General features: G+C 46.4%; 1 protein-coding gene across 1 annotated transcript in view; it reads right to left on the minus strand.

Moving 5' to 3' along the window:
• Positions 1–19,892, minus strand: part of LOC112240510 (synaptotagmin-7-like) — a 140,002-nt gene that overhangs the window by 75,236 nt on the left and 44,874 nt on the right. The window contains exon 3 of the mRNA XM_042301985.1: positions 8,630–8,770. Coding sequence (XP_042157919.1) covers positions 8,630–8,770 — 141 coding nt within the window. The remainder of the gene's footprint in view (positions 1–8,629; positions 8,771–19,892) is intronic.

Genomic DNA, 19,892 nt, shown 5'->3' on the forward strand with positions numbered 1-19,892 from the left:
AAGAACAGAGAAGAGAAGATCGAGAGAAAGAGAGAGAAGAAGAGAAAGACAGAGGAAGACAGAGAGAAAGCAGAGATGAAAGAAGACAGAGAGAAAGGACGAGAAGAGAGAAGAGAGACAAAGAGAAGGCGAGAGAAGAGAGAGAGAAGACAGAGAAAGAGAAGACGGAGAAGAGAGAGACAGAAAGGAAGAGAGAAAGAAAGAAGAAAGGAGAGAAGAAGAAGAAAAGAAGAAAGACAGAAAGAAGAAGAAGAAAGAAAGAAGAAAGGAAAGAGACAGAAAGAGAAAAGAGGAAAGAGAAGAGAAAGAAAGAAAGAAAAGAGAGAAAGAAAGAAAGACAAAGAAGAGAGAAAGAGAACAAGAGAAAGACAGAGAAGAGAAGACAGAAGAAAGAAGAAGAGAAGAAAAGAAGAAGAGAAATGTGTGTGCTCATATCAGTGAGCAGAAGCAGGAAAAGCATAAAGACAGTGTATTGTGTGTGTGTGTGTACTGTGTGTGTGTGTGTGTGTGTGTGTTCCTGCATGTTTTTAGCAGTATCTTGGTCAAGCAGGGCTGGTCCATCGATCCATCAGGGCATTAGGTGGTGGGAATGATCTTTATTGGGTTAAATGGTGGTGAGCTAGGATAAATGCACACACACACAGGTTTCATGTGCGATGTGATAGTGAAGTGGCTCAGCTGAATCAGAGAACCTGTGGATATCAACACCTGAACCAAATCAAACTCAGAAGAAGAGACGAGCAGAGAAGGCGAGAAAAGATGAAGGCGCGGAGAAGAGAAACAGAAGAAAAGCTGAAGAAAGAAATGAAGAAAAGGAAGGAAGAAGCAGAGAAGCGAGAGAAGAAGAAGAAAGCGGAAGAAAAGCTGGAGAGAAGGCGGAAAGAAGAGAAAGAAGAAAAGAAGGAAGCAGGCGGAGAAAACAGAGAAAAAACTGGAGAAAGAAGCGAAGAAGAAGAGAAGAGAGACAGAAGAAGAAGAGAAGAGAAGAAGAAGAGAGACAGAAGAGAAGAGAAGAGAGAAGAGAAAGAGAAAGAGAAGAAGAACAGAAGAAGAAGAAGAGAAGAAGAGAAGAGGAAGAGAAGAAAGAAGAAAGAAGAGAAAGAAGAAAAGAAGAAGAAGAAGAGAAAGAAAAAGAGAAGAGAGAGAGAGAGAGAGAAGAGAAGCCAAAAGTAGAGAAGCAAAGAGAAGAGAGAGAAGAGAAGAGAGAGCGAGAGAGGTAAGAGAGAGAGAGAAGAGGAAGAGAGAGATGAGAGAGAGAGAAAGAGAAGAGAAGAGAAATGAAGAGAAGAGAGAAAGAAGAGAAGACAAGAAGAAGAGAAAGAGAAGAAGAGAAAGAGAAAGAAAGAGAGAGAAGAGAAGAAGAAGAAGAAAAGAGAAGGAAGAGAAGAAGAAAGAGAAAGAGAGAGAGAGAGAAAGAAGAGAAAGAGAAGAAATGAAGAGAAAGAAAGAGAGAGAAATGAGAAGAGAAAAGAAGAGAATGATGAGAGAGAAGAGAGAGAATGAGAGAAGGAAAAAGAGAAGAGAGAAAGAGAAGAAGAAAATGAAGAGAAAGAAGGAAGGGGAAGAAAGAAGAGAAGAAGAAGGTCTAGAGAAGAGAGAGAGAGAAAGAGAGGGAGAGAGAGACAGAGAGAGACAGAGAGAGAGAAAGAGAGAGAAGAGAGAGAGAGAAGAGAGAGAGAAGAGAGAGAGACAGAGAAAGAGAGAGAGAAGAAGAAGAGAGAGAGAAAGAAGAGGGAGCGAAATGAAAGAAGAAGAAGAGAAGAGAAGAGAGAAGAAAGAAGAAGAGAAGCGAAGAAAAGGCAGAGAGAGAGAGAGAGAGAGAGAGAAGAAGAGAGAAGAGAAAGAGAAGAGAAGAGAGAAAGAGAGAAGAAGAGAGAAGAGAAGAGAAGAGAGAGACGAGAAGAGAGAAGAGAGAGAAAGAGAAGAGAAAGAAGAGAAGAGAGAGAAGAGAGAGAGAAGAAAGAAGAAGAAAGAAGAAGAGAGAGAAGAGAGAAGAGAGAGAAGAGAAAGAAAGAAGAGAGAAGAAAGAAAGAAGAGAGAAGAAAGAGAAAGAAGAGAAGAAGAGAAGAGAAGAGAGAAGAGAAAAGAAGAGAGAGAGAAAGAAAGAGAGAAGAGAGAAGAAGAGAAGAAGAAGAGAGAGAGAGAAAGAGAGAAAGAGAAGAGAGACAGAGAGAAAGAGAGAGAGAAGAGAGAGAGAGAGAGAAGAGAAGAAGAAGAGAGGAAGAAGAGACAGAGAGAAGACAAGAAGAAAGAAAGAGAGAGAGAAGAGAAAGAGAGAGAAAGAAGAGAGAGAAAGAGAAAGAGAAGAAAGAGAAGAAGAATGGGAGACAGAGAGAGGGTGGGGGGAGACAGAGAGAGGGTGGGGGGAGACAGAGAGAGACAGAGAGAGAGGAGAGAGAGAGAGGGGAGACAGAGAGGGGGAGAGGGGGGGGGAGACAGAGAGAGAGACAGAGAGAGACAGAGAGAGGGGAGAGAGAGAGAGGGGTGGGGGAGACAGAGAGAGGGGAGAGAGAGAGGGTGGGGAGACAGAGAGAGAGACAGAGAGAGGGGAGAGAGAGGGTGGGGGAGACAGAGAGAGAGACAGAGAGAGAGACAGAGAGAGGGAGACAGAGAGAGAGACAGAGAGAGGGGGATAGAGGGGGGTGGGGGAGATAGAGAGAGGAGAGAGAGAGAGGGTGGGGGGAGACAGAGAGAGAGACAGAGAGAGACAGAGAGAGGGAGAGAGAGAGGGAGACAGAGAGAGACAGAGAGAGACAGAGAGAGGGTGGGGGAGAGAGAGAGAGGGGGTGGGGGAGACAGAGAAAGTGACAGAGAGAGGGGAGAGAGAGAGGGGAGACAGAGAGAGAGACAGAGAGAGGGGAGAGAGAGGGGTGGGGGAGACAGAGAGAGGAGAGAGAGAGGGTGGGGGGAGACAGAGAGAGAGAGAGAGGGGGGAGAGAGAGAGGGGGAGACAGAGAGAGAGACAGAGAGAGACAGAGAGAGGGGAGAGAGAGAGGGGTGGGGGGGAAACAGAGAGAGGGGAGAGAGAGAGGGTGGGGGAGACAGAGAGAGAGACAGAGAGAGACAGAGAGAGACAGAGAGAGGGGAGAGAGAGAGGGAGACAGAGAGAGAGACAGAGAGAGACAGAGAGAGGGAGAGAGAGAGGGTGGGGGGAAACAGAGAGAGGGGAGAGAGAGAGGGTGGGGGGAGACAGAGAGAGAGACAGAGAGAGACAGAGAGAGAGACAGAGAGAGGGGAGAGAGAGGGGGTGGGGGGAGACAGAGAGAGAGAGGGGATCTAACAGATGAAGGCAGTCATCTCTTGGATGTCTGGAAATCCTTAAAGATATTCAGACATTTCGGCAGCCTATCTTTGTTATGTGAGGTGTCTGCCTGTCTGTCCAGGAAAAGCTATATTTATAGCAGTGTGGTTCAGAGTGGTTACATAAGTGACTAGCATGTTTCTGGATAATGAGGAGACTCTTTGGGTAACTCGATGTGGAGCGATTAAGAGAGAGAGAGATAGAGAGGGTGGGGGAAGAGAGAGAGAGGGTGGGGGAGAGAGAGAGCGAGAGAGAGAGAGAGAGACCGAGAGAGAGAGAGAGAGGGGTGGGGGGAGAGAGAGAGGGTGGGGGAGAGATAGAGAGGGTGGGGGAGAGAAAGAGAGGTAGAGAGAGAGAGCGAGAAAGAGCGAGAGAGGGTGTTGGAGAGAGAAGAGAGAGAGAGAGAGAGAGAGAGAGAGAGAGAGATAGAGCGAGAGGGTGTGGGGAGAGATAGAGAGAAGAGAGCGAGAGGGTGGGGGAGAGAGAAAGAGAGAGAGAGCGAGATAGAGAGAGAGGGGGAGAGAGAAAGAGAGAGAGGGTGGGGGAGAGAGAAGGAGAGAGAAGGAGAGAGAGAGAGTGAGAGGGAGAGGGTGGGGGAGAGAGAGCACCCGAGAACGAGAGATGGGACTCTCAGAGAAGCAGCACCGGAGGCATGGAAGAAAATAAGCTAATGAAGGAGCTATAAAACGAGAAAAATAAAATAAATAAAATAATAAAGAACACACGACGAGGTAGAAAGACTCGGTAGCCACAGCTATATAACAAGGGAGATAAAACCAATAAATGCCAAGGGGGAGAGCAGAGGAGAGATTGACTGAAGAGAAGAAAGAGAGAATAATGTAGGAAGATACTGGAGAAGAGGAGAACACTAACGCAGGATGCCAGGTCATTAGTGTGTGTCTTAAATGGCACCCTATTCCCAATATAGTGCACTACTTTTGAAAAGAGGACCCTTTACAGAAGTGCACTAGTACTGCTTTAGTACGGCATTAGTACTGCTTTAGTACGACATTAGTACTGCTTTACTACCACATTACTACTGCATTAGTACTGCATTAGCACTAGGTTAGTACTGCATTAGTACTGCTTTAGTACTGCATTAGTACTGCTTTACTACTGCATTACTACTGGGTTAGTACTGCTTTAGTACTGCTTTAGTACCACATTAATACTGCTTTAGTACTGCTTTAGTACCACATTACTACTGGGTTAGTACTGCTTTACTACTGCTTTAGTACTGCTTTACTACTGGGTTAGTACTGCTTTAGTACTGCTTTACTACTGGGTTAGTACTGCTTTAGTACTGCATTACAACTGGGTTAGTACTGGGTTAGTACTGCACTAGTACTGCTTTACTACTGGGTTAGTACTGCTTTACTACTGGGTTAGTACTGCTTTAGTACTGCATTACTACTGCTTTAGTACTGCTTTACTACTGGGTTAGTACTGCTTTAGTACTGCTTTACTACTGGGTTAGTACTGCTTTAGTACTGCATTACTACTGGGTTAGTACTGGGTTAGTACTGCACTAGTACTGCTTTACTACTGCTTTAGTACTGCACTAGTACTGCTTTAGTACTGCTTTAGTACTGCACTAGTACTGCTTTACTACTGCTTTAGTACTGCACTAGTACTGCTTTACTACTGCTTTAGTACTGCTTTAGTACTGCACTAGTACTGCTTTACTACTGCTTTAGTACTGCACTAGTACTGCTTTACTACTGCTTTAGTACTGCATTACAACTGCATTACTACTGGGTTAGTACTGCTTTACTACTGGGTTAGTACTGAGTTAGTACTGAGTTAGTACTGCATTACTACTGGGTTAGTACTGCATTACTACTGGGTTAGTACTGCATTACTACTGGGTTAGTACTGCATTACTACTGGGTTAGTACTGGGTTAGTACTGCATTACTACTGGGTTAGTACTGAGTTAGTACTGCATTACTACTGGGTTAGTACTGGGTTAGTACTGCGTTACTACTGGGTTAGTACTGGGTTAGTACTGCATTACTACTGAGTTAGTACTTTATTACTACTGGGTTAGTACTGCATTACTACTGGGTTAGTACTGGGTTAGTACTGCATTACTACTGGGTTAGTACTGAGTTAGTACTGCATTACTACTGGGTTAGTACTGCATTACTACTGGGTTAGTACTGCATTACTACTGGGTTAGTACTGCATTACTACTGGGTTAGTACTGGGTTAGTACTGCATTACTAATGGGTTAGTACTGGGTTAGTACTGCATTACTACTGGGTTAGTACTGGGTTAGTACTGCATTACTACTGGGTTAGTACTGGGTTAGTACTGCATTACTACTGCATTACTACTGGGTTAGTACTGGGTTAGTACTGCATTACTACTGGGTTAGTACTGGGTTAGTACTGCATTACTACTGGGTTAGTACTGGGTTAGTACTGCATTACTACTGGGTTAGTTAGTACTGCATTACTACTGGGTTAGTACTGCATTACTACTGGGTTAGTACTGCATTACTACTGCATTACTACTGGGTTAGTACTGCGTTACTACTGCATTACTACTGGGTTAGTACTGCATTACTACTGGGTTAGTACTGGGTTAGTACTGCATTACTACAGCTTTACATCATTTATGGTTTAGTCATTTAGCAGACACTCGTATCCAGAACGACCATAGTGTATTCACCTGCAGGTGAGACAGATATCAGTAGCACACAGTCACATTAAGTAGCAGCAGTCCAGACGGGAGATAACAGCTGGGTTACTCCTTTACTATTCACCTCTTATCTCCCTTCTCCCTCCCTTATCTCCCTTCTTCACTTCACTGCCTGTTTTATCAGTCATCTCATTGTCCTGCTGTGGTCTCCCGACTGGCTGTTTAATCAGTCATCTCATTGTACTGCTATGGTCTCCTTGACTGGCTGTTTTATCAGTCATCTCATTGTCCTGCTGTGGTCTCCTGACTGGCTGTTTAATCAGTCATCTCATTGTCCTGCTGTGGTCTCCTTGACTGGCTGTTTAATCAGTCATCTCATTGTCCTGCTGTGGTCTCCTTGACTGGCTGTTTAATCAGTCAACTCATTGTTCTGCTGTGGTCTCCTTGACTGGCTGGTTAACAGTCATCTCATTGCCATACAACACTCCTTCCGTGGCCTCCAACTGCTCTTAAAGGCTAGTAAAACCAAATGCATGCTTTTCAACCGTTCGCTGCCTGCACCCGCACGCCTGACCAGCATCACCACCCTGGATGGTTCCGACCTAGAATATGTGGACATCTATAAGTACCTAGGTGTCTGGCTAGACTGTAAACTCTCCTTCCAGACTCATATCAAACATCTCCAATCGAAAATCAAATCAAGAATCGGCTTTCTATTCCGCAACAAAGCCTCCTTCACTCACGCCGCCAAACTTACCCTTGTAAAACTGACTATCCTACCGATCCTCGACTTCGGCGATGTCATCTACAAAATTGCTTCCAACACTCTACTCAGCATACTGGATGCAGTTTATCACAGTGCCATCCGTTTTGTCACTAAAGCACCTTATACCACCCACCACTGCGACTTGTATGCTCTAGTCGGCTGGCCCTCGCTACATATTCGTCGCCAGACCCACTGGCTCCAGGTCATCTACAAGTCCATGCTAGGTAAAGCTCCGCCTTATCTCAGTTCACTGGTCACGATGGCAACACCCATCCGTAGCACGCGCTCCAGCAGGTGTATCTCACTGATCATCCCAAAAGCCAACACCTCCTTTGGCCGCCTTTCCTTCCAGTTCTCTGCTGCCAGTGACTGGAACAAATTGCAAAAATCGCTGAAGCTGGAGACTTACATTTCCCTCACCAACTTCAAACATCAGCTATCTGAGCAGCTAACCGATCGCTGCAGCTGTACATAGTCCATCTGTAAATAGCCCATCCAACTACCTACCTCATCCCCATACTGTTTTTATTTATTTACTTTTCTGCTCTTTTGCACACCAATATCTCTACCTGTACATGACCATCTGATCATTTATCACTCCAGTGTTATTAATCTGCAAAATTGTAATTATTCGCCTACCTCCTCATGCCTTTTGCACACAATGTATATAGACTCCCCTTTTTTTCTACTGTGTTATTGACTTGTTAATTGTTTACTCCATGTGTAACTCTGTGTTGTCTGTTCACACTGCTATGCTTTATCTTGGCCAGGTCGCAGTTGCAAATGAGAACTTGTTCTCAACTAGCCTACCTGGTTAAATAAAGGTGAAATAAAAATAAAAATAAATTAAATTGTCCTGCTGTGGTCTCCTTGACTGGCTGTTTAATGAGTCATCTCATTGTCCTGCTGTGGACTCCTTGACTGGCTGTTTATCAGTCATCTCATTGTAATTTGCTCTCACAAGGTCTCACAATGAAACTGCATGAAGTCTGTAATGTCAAGACAAGACCTCTAGATTGGTTCATTCGGTAGACAGCCTTGGTTGGAAACCCAACAAGCTCTCACACTCCATAATGTATCTTCATCCACGTTTCTCAAATCTAACATTTCAAAGTGGTTTCAAAGTCTAATGTCAAAGTGTTTAAGGTTAAGTTTAGGCATTAACTCTGAATTTCTATGGTTAAGGTTTGGGGTTAATAATAAGGTTTAAAAAAAAAAAAAAATCAAGATCAACTTTCTGGATTCGAACTTGCATCTATTGGAATCAGAGGCACATTCGCTATCCCCGACCCCGTCCCCTGTCCCCGACCCCTGTCCCCTGTCCCCATCCCCTGTCCCCATCCCCTGTCCCCTTCCCCTGTCCCCTTCCACTTTGACAACCTAAACCTACTGGAAGGTAACAGTGGTGCCCCTAGTGGCCGGTTTCCACATCCTCTCCTAACGTCCTCAGACATCAATGGACGTTGAATAATGACTTCTATCAGGGGTGACCAGACTGTGGAAACCAACATACTCTACTATACCTACTGTAATGACACATCAGTAATAACAGACCTGCTATCTACCTACTATACCTACTGCAATGACACATCAGTAATAACAGACCTGCTATCTACCAACTATACCTACTGCAATGACACATCAGTAATAACAGACCTGCTATCTGTCCTTGTCTCTCTTACACCCATTTCCGTCCCAATTCTCAGTCTCTTCCACACACACACTTACGCACGCACACACACACACACACCTCTCTCTTGTACACACACACAGCTCTCTGTTATAAATCTCTCTCACACACACACACACACACACACACACACACACACACACACACACACACACACACACACACACACACATACACACACACACATCTCACACACACACACATCTCTCTCACACTGTGACTGGTACCTCTTGTCAGGTGGAGGAGGAAGTGCTTCCTGATTGGCTGGTGGTGCTTCCTGCATGGAGGTGATTGGATCAGGGATATTGGCAAAGTCATCTTGCTCAGCCAAACCAATAGCCAAAGACAGAACCACAATCTTCCCTTCGCTGGCCAGCCGGAAAACAGTGGGAAACAGAGAGAGAGAGAGAGAGAGAGAGAGAGAGAGAGAGAGAGAGAGAGAGAGAGAGAGAGAGAGAGAGAGAGAGAGAGAGAGAGAGAGAGAGAGACACATGGAAGAGGCAAAGAAAATAAAATAATCGAGGAGGAGGAATCAGGAGACATGGAGCGAGGGAAGAGAGAAGGAGAACAAAGAAAGGTCAGAGAAAGGTCATAAATAGATCATATGAGGCTTATAAAATGATAAAGGGACAGGAAGAAAACAGCGGAAAACAAGAGAGATCATATAAGAGAAACCAAAACTCTGGTCAGAAACATGTTTCAGAAGACACCCTCAACCCATACCAGCAGAGTCAAACTCACTTCCTGCAGAGTCAAACATACTTCCTGAAGGGCAGAGTCAAACTCACTTCCTGAAGGGCAGAGTCAAACTCACTTCCTGAAGGGCAGAGTCAAACATACTTCCTGAAGGGCAGAGTCAAACATACTTACTGAAGGGCAGAGTCAAACATACTTCCTGAAGGGCAGAGTCAAACATACTTACTGAAGGGCAGAGTCAAACTCACTTCCTGAAGGGCAGTCAAACTCACTTCCTGAAGGGCAGAGTCAAACATCTTCTGAAGGGCAGAGTCAAACTCACTTCCTGAAGGGCAGTCAAACTCACTTCCTGAAGGGCAGAGTCAAACTCACTTCCTGAAGGGCAGTCAAACTCACTTCCTGAAGGGCAGAGTCAAACATACTTCCTGAAGGGCAGAGTCAAACATAAGGGCTCCTGAAGGGCAGAGTCAAACTCACTTCCTGAAGGGCAGAGTCAAACTCACTTCCTGAAGGGCAGAGTCAAACTCACTTCCTGAAGGGCAGAGTCAAACTCACTTCCTGAAGGGCAGAGTCAAACTCACTTCCTGAAGGGCAGAGTCAAACTCACTTCCTGAAGGGCAGAGTCAAACTCACTTCCTGAAGGGCAGAGTCAAACTCACTTCCTGAAGGGCAGAGTCAAACTCACTTCCTGAAGGGCAGAGTCAAACATACTTCCTGAAGGGCAGAGTCAAACACACTTCCTGAAGGGCAGAGTCAAACACACTTCCTGAAGGGCAGAGTCAAACTCACTTCCTGAAGGGCAGAGTCAAACTCACTTCCTGAAGGGCAGAGTCAAACTCACTTCCTGAAGGGCAGAGTCAAACTCACTTCCTGAAGGGCAGAGTCAAACTCAAACTTCCTGAAGGGCAGAGTCAAACAGAGTCAAACTTCCTGAAGGGCAGAGTCAAACTCACTTCCTGAAGGGCAGTCAAACTCACTTCCTGAAGGGCAGAGTCAAACTCACTTCCTGAAGGGCAGAGTCAAACTCACTTCCTGAAGGGCAGTGTCAAACAGAGTCAAACATTTCCTGAAGGGCAGTCAAACTCACTTCCTGAAGGGCAGTGTCAAACTACTTCCTGAAGGGCAGTGTCAAACAAACTCACTTCCTGAAGGGCAGAGTCAAACTCACTTCCTGAAGGGCAGTGTCAAACTATTCAAACTGAAGGGCAGAGTCAAACTCACTTCCTGAAGGGCAGAGTCAAACTCACTTCCTGAAGGGCAGAAAACTCACTTCCTGAAGGGCAGAGTCAAACTCACTTCCTGAAGGGCAGAGTCAAACTCACTTCCTGAAGGGCAGAGTCAAACTCACTTCCTGAAGGGCAGTGTCAAACTCACTTCCTGAAGGGCAGTGTCAAACATACTTCCTGAAGGGCAGTCAAACTCACTTCCTGAAGGGCAGAGTCAAACTCACTTCCTGAAGGGCAGTCAAACTCACTTCCTGAAGGGCAGAGTCAAACTCACTTCCTGAAGGGCAGTGTCAAACATACTTCCTGAAGGGCAGTCAAACTCACTTCCTGAAGGGCAGAGTCAAACTCACTTCCTGAAGGGCAGAGTCAAACATACTTCCTGAAAGGTCAGAAGTCAAACTCACTTCCTGAAGGGCAGTGTCAAACATACTTCCTGAAGGGCAGTCAAACTGCACTTCCTGAAGGGCAGTTCAAACTCACTTCCTGAAGGGCAGAGTCAAACTCACTTCCTGAAGGGCAGAGTCAAACTCACTTCCTGAAGGGCAGTGTCAAACACACTTCCTGACACAGGGCAGAGTCAAACTCACTTCCTGAAGGGCAGAGTCAAACTCACTTCCTGAAGGGCAGTGTCAAACACACTTCCTGAAGGGCAGAGTCAAACTCACTTCCTGAAGGGCAGAGTCAAACTCACTTCCTGAAGGGCAGTGTCAAACATACTTCCTGAAGGGCAGAGTCAAACTCACTTCCTGAAGGCAGAGTCAAACATACTTCCTGAAGGGCAGAGTCAAACACACTTCCTGAAGGGCAGAGTCAAACTCACTTCCTGAAGGGCAGTGTCAAACACACTTCCTGAAGGGCAGAGTCAAACTCACTTCCTGAAGGGCAGAGTCAAACTTTCCTGAAGGGCAGAGTCAAACTCACTTCCTGAAAGGCAGAGTCAAACTCACTTCCTGAAGGGCAGAGTCAAACTCACTTCCTGAGAGTCAAACTCACTTCCTGAATAGAGTCAAACTCTGTTCCTGAAAGGCAGAGTCAAACAAACTCACTTCCTGAAGGGCAGAGTCAAACTCACTTCCTCAAACTCACTTCCTGAAGGGCAGAGTCAAACTCACTTCCTGAAAGGCAGAGTCAAACTCACTTCCTGAAGGGCAGAGTCAAACTCACTTCCTGAAGGGCAGAGTCAAACTCACTTCCTGAAAGGCAGAGTCAAACTCACTTCCTGAAAGGCAGAGTCAAACTCACTTCCTGAAGGGCAGAGTCAAACTCACTTCCTGAAGGGCAGAGTCAAACTACTTCCTGAAGGGCAGAGTCAAACTCACTTCCTGAAGGGCAGAGTCAAACTCACTTCCTGAAGGGCAGAGTCAAACTCACTTCCTGAAGGGCAGAGTCAAACTCACTTCCTGAAGGGCAGAGTCAAACTCACTTCCTGAAAGGCAGAGTCAAACTCACTTCCTGAAGGGCAGAGTCAAACTCACTTCCTGAAGGGCAGTGTCAAACTGCTTCCTGAAGGGCAGAGTCAAACTCACTTCCTGAAGGGCAGAGTCAAACACACTTCCTGAAGGGCAGAGTCAAACTCACTTCCTGAAGGGCAGAGTCAAACACACTTCCTGAAGGGCAGAGTCAAACTCACTTCCTGAAGGGCAGAGTCAAACTCACTTCCTGAAGGGCTGTGTCGGATGGTTTTTGCTCCTCCCTTGTGCTTGATTATTCAATTAAGGTAATTAATTGGTTATGGACACAAATGAAAAGGACATGATAAAACCATGACCCAGACACACGGTCCTCCAGGAAGTGTGTTCAACACCTCTGTCATTGACCTTATTCACAGTAAAACAATTATACAATTAGAAGGTTATTGTGGAAACAAACGTTAGTCAATGGGCAATGGCCGCCATATGAATCAAGTCTATCAAGCCTTGTGCACACTGGCAGTTTGAAGTGACTGAAATCCTATTTTTATACACATCCGATTCGTATCTGATATTTTTCCTGCAGTCTGAACAGCCAAAAAGCACATTGAATCAAATATTTCAAGCCACATTTCAAACTACCTTCGAAGGTGATTTGAAATCAGATAAAAATCGGATTCCTGGACATGTTACTTGTGTCTGTTAGGTTTTTAGACTGTTATTTGGCATATCTTGTTGCTCGCTAGCTACTCTGTTGACAGTCTGACAAGAACATGTGGTAGCTAAGTAGCTTGTCCATTGTTTACAAACAAATAAGTGACTGTGCTAGAAAGCTATACCGCTACCTAGCTAGCTGACTGCTGTGGCTACCTAGCTAGCTGACTGCTGTGGCTACCTAGCTAGCTGACTGCTGTGGCTAGCACAAAAGATGGATCAACTGATCCTCTGAGGCTTTAAAAGTATTTTTACAGCTGGGAAACGACCCTGGCGAGGCATAATTGTCATCCTTAGCTTGTTACATAACTTCTGAGTGATAGGAAGCACAAGCACCACCATCAATCAGCCTTCACCACTGATCACACACCCGTCGTTACTATGACAACTAGTGTAGCCATGTCAGTAAATGACTGCTGTCTGAACACAGACATCCTATTTGTAATTTACTTGTAAGTTGCTGTTTGAACAGTCAGTATTCCAAAACAGATTTGAAAAACGAAACAGATTTGAGCATTAAGGCCTGCAGTGTGAACAAGGCTTTAGTCCCCACACTGCATTAAGGCCTGCAGTGTGAACAAGGCTTTAGTCCCCACAGTGCATTAAGGCCTGCAGTGTGAACAAGGCTTTAGTCCCCACAGTGCATTAAGGCCTGCAGTGTGAACAAGGCTTTAGTTCCCACAGTGCATTAAGGCCTGCAGTGTGAACAAGGCTTTAGTCCCCACGATGCTCTATCTAATCCAGGGAAGGATATTACAACAGGATAAAAGGTCCAGCTAGTTTAATAGTCTGATCAATATAATAGAATAATGCTGTAATACAGTTAAACGTGATACATCTTCTACTGTCAAAGGGCTGCTAATTACCTAGACATTGATTCCGTGGTAATGACTGTGGTATTCTACACATCACATATACACAATGACAAAGACACACACACACACACACACACACACACACACACACACACACACAACACACACACACACACACACTAGTGGAGTCTCCTAAGATGAGGAAGATGAGGACCATCCTCCTCAGTGTATTTCATAAAAAATAATAACACATAAAACTGTACTAAATATATTAACAATGTCACCAAATCATTTATTAAAACACATTGTTTTGCAGAGAACGTCTACAGTAGCCTCAGCAGCCACTCTGTAGGGTAGCACCATGGTGTAGCCGGAGGACAGCTAGCTTCCATCCTCCACTGGGTACATTGACTTCAATACAAAACCTAGGAGGCTTTCACCCCCTTCTATAGACTTACACGGTAATTATGACAACTTCCAGAGGACGTCCTCCAACCTATCAGAGCTCTTGCAGCATGAACTGACATGTTGTCCACCCAATCAAAGGATATTTCACTGAATTATTTTCACTTAGTTACTCAACCACCCGGCTCAAACAGAGAGGAACGCTATGTTAGCTAGCTGGCTATGGCTATCCAACAGAGAGGGATGCTATGTTAGTTAGCTGGCTATGGCTATCCAACAGAGAGGGATGCTATGTTAGCTAGCTGGCTATCCAACAGAGAGGGATGCTATGTTAGCTAGCTGGCTATGGCTATCCAACAGAGAGGGATGCTATGTTAGCTAGCTGGCTATCCAACAGAGAGGGATGCTATGTTAGCTAGCTGGCTATGGCTATCCAACAGAGAGGGATGCTATGTTAGCTAGCTGGCTATGGCTATCCAACAGAGAGGGATGCTATGTTAGTTAGCTGGCTATGGCTATCCAACAGAGAGGGATGCTATGTTAGCTAGCTGGCTATCCAACAGAGAGGGATGCTATGTTAGCTAGCTGGCTATGACTATCCAACAGAGAGGGATGCTATGTTAGCTAGCTGGCTATCCAACAGAGAGGGATGCTATGTTAGTTAGCTGGCTATGGCTATCCAACAGAGAGGGATGCTATGTTAGTTAGCTGGCTATGGCTATCCAACACTGGAACTTGCAAGTCAAGGAAAGCTTTTGGTTGTATTAATTTATTGCCACCGGGGCCCGCTGGTGTAACTGCAAAACTGCTTGTTGACTGTACACATAACTGCATAATTGTAGCAGGTTTACTAACGCGTTAGTTATGGTAGCTATGTTGACTATGATGTTAGCTAATATGGGGACAACGAAGTAGGCTGTGTGTATGGGTTAGCGGTTATATGAAGGTTTGGCTTGGAAAATGTGTTTTTTTGCCTGGTCACAGACAGCTGATGTGCACAAGCGAAGGGAAAAGGTGAGTGAAGATTGTGGAGATGCAAGAAGGAATTATACAACGAACCACATGATCATGCTGTTTGTATGTGGCTGCTATGAAAGTGATCTGTGTTTGCGTATGATCAGGGGTGTATTCATTCCGCCAATTCTGTTGAAAATAAATTATTAAATGGAAGCAAATGGTACGAAACAGGGTTAAACATACCTGAATTCGTCCAATAGAAACTCTCGTTTGCAACTGTTGGACTAACTGTTGGACTAATAACACCACAGTACCCTCCAAACTCGTCATTAAGCTCGAGACCCTGGGTCTCGACCCCGCCCTGTGCAACTGGGTCCTGGACTTCCTGACGGGCCGCCCCCAGGTGGTGAGGGTAGGCAACAACATCTCCACCCTGCTGATCCTCAACACTGGGGCCCCACAAGGGTGTGTTCTGAGCCCTCTCCTATATTCCCTGTTCACCCACGACTGCGTGGCCACGCACGCCTCCAACTCAATCATCAAGTTTGCAGACGACACTACAGTGGTAGGCTTGATTACCAATAACGACGAGACGGCCTACAGGGAGGGGGTGAGGGCCCTCGGAGTGTGGTATCAGGAAAATATCCTCACACTCAACGTCAACAAAACTAAGGAGATGATTGTGGACTTCAGGAAACAGCAGAGGGAGCACCCCCTATCCACATCGATGGGACAGTAGTGGAGAGGGTAGCAAGTTTTAAGTTCCTCGGCGTACACATAACGGACAAACTGAATTGGTCCACCCACACAGACAGCATCGTGAAGAAGGCGCAGCAGCGCCTCTTCAACCTCAGGGGGCTGAAGAAATTCGGCTTGTCACCAAAAACACTCACAAACTTTTACAGATGCACAATCGAGAGCATCCTGGCGGGCTGTATCACCGCCTGGTACGGCAACTGCACCGCCCTCAACCGTAAGGCTCTCCAGAGGGTAGTGAGGTCTGCACAGCGCATCACCGGGGGCAAACTACCTGCCCTCCAGGAAACCTACACCACCCGATGTCACAGGAAGGCCATAAAGATCATCAAGGACAACAACCACCCGAGCCACTGCCTGTTCACCCCGCTACCATCCTGAAGGCGAGGTCAGTACAGGTGCATCAAAGCGAGGGCCGAGAGACTGAAAAACAGCTTCTATCTCAAGGCCATCAGACTGTTAAACAGCCACCACTAACATCGAGTGGCTGCTGCCAACACACTGTCAATGACACTGACTCAACTCCAGCTCACTTTAATAATGGAAAAATTGATGTAATTAAATTTTCACTAGCCACTTTAAACTATGCCACTTTGTTTACATACCCTACATTACTAATCTCATATGTATATACTGTACTCTATACCATCTACTGCATCTTGCCTATGCCGTTCGGCCACCACTCATTCATATATTTTTATGTACATATTCGTATTAATTCCTTTACACTTGTGTGTATCAGGTAGTTGTAGTGGAATTGTTAGTTAGATTACTCGTTGGTTATTACTGCATGGTCGGAACTAGAAGCACAAGCATTTCGCTACACTCGCATTAACATCTGCTAACCATGTGTATGTGACAAAATTGATTTGATTTGATGATTACACCCTAGATCAGCTAGATGCAGGCAGATTAACCAAATTGGTCTACACGGACAAGTTCTGGCCTGGTTTAGATCTTATCTGTCGGAAAGATATCAATTTGTTTCTGTGGATGGTTTATCCACTGACAAATGAACTGTACATTTCGGTGTTCCTCAAGGCTCCGTTTTAGGACCACTTTTGTTTTCACTATATACAGTATTTTACCTCTTGGTGATGTCATTCGGAAACATAATGTTAACTTTCACTGCTATGCGGACGACATTTCGATGAAACATGGTGAAGCCCCAAAGTTGCCCTCCCTGGAAGCCTGTGTTTCAGACATAAGGAAGTGGATGGCGGCAAACTTTTAAACTCTGACAAAACAGAGACGCTTGTTCTAGGTCCCGAGAAACAAAGAGATCTTCTGTTGAATCTGACAATTAATCTTGATGGTTGTACAGTCGTCTCATATAAAACTGTGAAGGACCTCTGCTTTTCTCTGGACCCTGATATCTCTTTTGACTTACATATCAAGACAGCTTTTTTCCATCTACGTAACATTGCAAGAATCAAAATGGCAAAAATGATGCAGAAAAACGAATCCATGCTTTTGTTACTTCTAGATTAGACTACAGCTACCCGGATAAAGCACTCAATAAACTTCCGTTAGTGCTAAATATGTCTGCTAGATTCCTGACTAGAACCCAACAATGTGATCATATTACTCCAGTGCTAGCCACCCTACACTGGCTTCCTGTTAAGACAAGGGCTGATTTCAAGGTTTTACTGCTAACCTACAAAGCATTACATGGGCTTGCTCCTACCTATCTCTCTGATTTGGTCCTGCCGTACATATCTACACGTACAGCTGGAGGCAGGGCTTTCTCATATAGGAGCTCCATTTTTATGGAATGGTCTGCCTACCCATGTGAGAGACGTAGACTCGGTCTCAACCTTTCAGTCTTTATTGAAGATTCATCTCTTCAGTAGCCGCTATGATTGAGTGTAGTCTGGCCCAGGAGTATGAAGGTGAACGGAAAGGCACTGGAGCAACGAACCACCCTTGCTGTCTCTGCTGGCCGGTTCCCCTCTCTCCATTGGGATTCTCTGCCTCTAACCCTATTATGGGGGCTGAGTCACTGGCTTACTAGGGCTCTTTCATACCGTCCCTAGGAGGGGTGCGTCACTTGAGTGGGTTGAGTCACTGACGTGATCTTCCTGTCTGGGTTGGTGCCCCCCCCTAGGGTTGTGCCGTGAGGGAGATCTTTGTGGGCTATACTCGGCCTTGTCTCAGGGTAGTAAGTTGGTGGTTGAAGATATCCCTCTAGTGGTGTGGGGGCTGTGCTTTGGCAAAGTGGGTGGGTTTATATCCTGCCTGTTTGGCCCTGTCTGGTGGTATCATCGGTCGGGGCCACAGTGTCTCCCGACTCCTCCTGTCTCAGCCTCTAGTATTTATGCTGCAGTAGTTTATGTGTCGGGGGCTAGGGTCAGTTTGTTAAATCTGGAGTACGTCTCCTGTCTTATCCGGTGTCCTGTGTGAATTTAAGTATGTTCTCTCTAATGCTCTCTCTTTTTCTCTCACTTTCTCTTTCTCTCAGAGGACCTGAGCCCTAGGACCATGCCTCAGGACTACCTGGCATGATGACTCCTTGCTGTCCCCAGTCCACCTGGCCGTGCTGTTGCTCCAGTTTCAACTGCTCTGCCTGCGGCTATGGAATCCTGACCTGTTCACCGGACGCGCTACCTGTCCCAGACCTGCTGTTTTCAACTCTCTAGAGACAGCAGTAGTGGTAGAGATACTCTTAATGATCGGCTATGAAAAGCCAACTGACATCTACTCCTGAGATGCTGATTTGCTGCACCATTGACAACTACTGTGATTTTTATTATTTGACCAGGCTGGTCATCTATGAACATTTGAACATCTTGGCCATGTTCTTTTATAATCACCACCTGGCACAGAGGCACACACACAAACACAGAGGCACCTCCACACCTCCACACACACACACACACACACACACACACACACACACACACACACACACACACACACACACACACACACACACACACACACACACACACACACACACACACAGAAGCCTACAGTCATTTAATCTCTGTCTTCTCAAGATGCACCTTTCTACCCAGCATCTCTCCCTCTCCATCCCTCTCCTTCTCTCTCCCTCTCCTTCTCTCTCTCCCTCTCTCTCTCCCTCTCCTTCTCTCCCTCTCTCCATCTCTCTCTCTCCCTCTCCTTCTCTCTCTCTCCCTCTCTCTATCCATCTCCTTCTCTCTCTCCCTCTCCTTCTCTCTCTCCCTCTCCTTCTCTATCTCCCTCTCCTTCTCTCTCTCTCCCTCTCTCTATCCCTCTCCTTCTCTCTCCCTCTCCTTCTCTCTCTCCCTCTCCTTCTCTCTCTCCTCTCTCTCCCTCTCCATCTCTCTCTCCCTCTCCTTCTCTCTCTCCCTCTCTCTCTCCCTCTCTCTATCCCTCTCCTTCTCTCTCTCCCTCTCCTTCTCTCTCTCCCTCTCTCTCACTCTCCCTCTCCACCCCTCTCTCTCCCTCTCCCTCCCTCCCTCTCCTTCTCTCTCTCCCTCTCCATCCCTGCCTCTCCTTCTCTCTCCTTCTCACTCTCCCTCTCTCTCCCTCTCCATCCCTGCCTCTCCTTCTCCTTCTCCATCCCTGTCTCTCCTTCTCTCTCTCCCTCTCCTTCTCACTCTCCCTCTCCATCCCTGCCTCTCCTTCTCTCTCTCCCTCTCCATCCCTGCCTCTCCTTCTCTCTCCTTCTCCCTCTCCCTCTCTGTCCCTCTCTCTCTTTCCCTGTCTCTCACTCTCCATCCCTCTCCATTCCTCCCTCTCCTTCTCTCTCTCCCTCTACATCCCTCTCCTTCTCTCTCTCCCTCTCTCCCTCTCCCTCTCTCTCTCCCTCTCCATCTCTCTCTCTCCCTCTCCTTCTCTCTCCCTCTCCTTCTCTCTCTCCCTCTCCATCCCTCTCCTTCTCTCTCCCTCTCCATCTCTTTCTCTCTCTCCCTCTCCTTCCTCTCTCCTCTCTCTCCCTCTCTCCTCTCTCTCTCCCTCTCCTCTCTCTCCCTGTCTCTCCCTCTCTCTATCCCTCTCCTTCTCCTCTCCTCTCTCTCTCTCTCTCATCCCTCTCCTTCTCTCTCTCCCTCTCCATCTCTCCCCTCTCCATCCCTCTCTCTCCCTCTCCATCCCTCCCTCTCCTTCTCTCTCTCCCTCTCCATCCCTGCCTCTCCTTCTCACTCTCCCTCTCCATCCCTGCCTCCTCTCTCTCTCCCTCTCTCTCCCTCTCCATCCCTGCCTCTCCTTCTCTCTCCTTCTCCCTCTCCCTCTCTGTCCCTCTCTCTCTTTCCCTGTCTCTCACTCTCCATCCCTCTCCATTCCTGCCTCTCCTTCTCTCTCTCCCTCCATCTCTGCCTCTCTCTTCTTCTTCTCACTCTCCCTCTCTCTCTCTCTCCCTTCTCTCTCCCTCTCCATCCCTGCCTCTCCTTCTCTCTCCTTCTCCCTCTCCCTCTCTGTCCCTCTCTCTCTTTCCCTGTCTCTCACACTCCATCCCTCTCCATTCCTGCCTCTCCTTCTCTCTCTCCCTCCATCCCTCTCTCTCCCTCTCCATCTCTGCCTCTTCTT

This window comes from Oncorhynchus tshawytscha, linkage group LG19, assembly GCF_018296145.1.
Source record: "Oncorhynchus tshawytscha isolate Ot180627B linkage group LG19, Otsh_v2.0, whole genome shotgun sequence".
In the NCBI taxonomy this organism is placed as follows: Eukaryota; Metazoa; Chordata; class Actinopteri; order Salmoniformes; family Salmonidae; genus Oncorhynchus; species Oncorhynchus tshawytscha.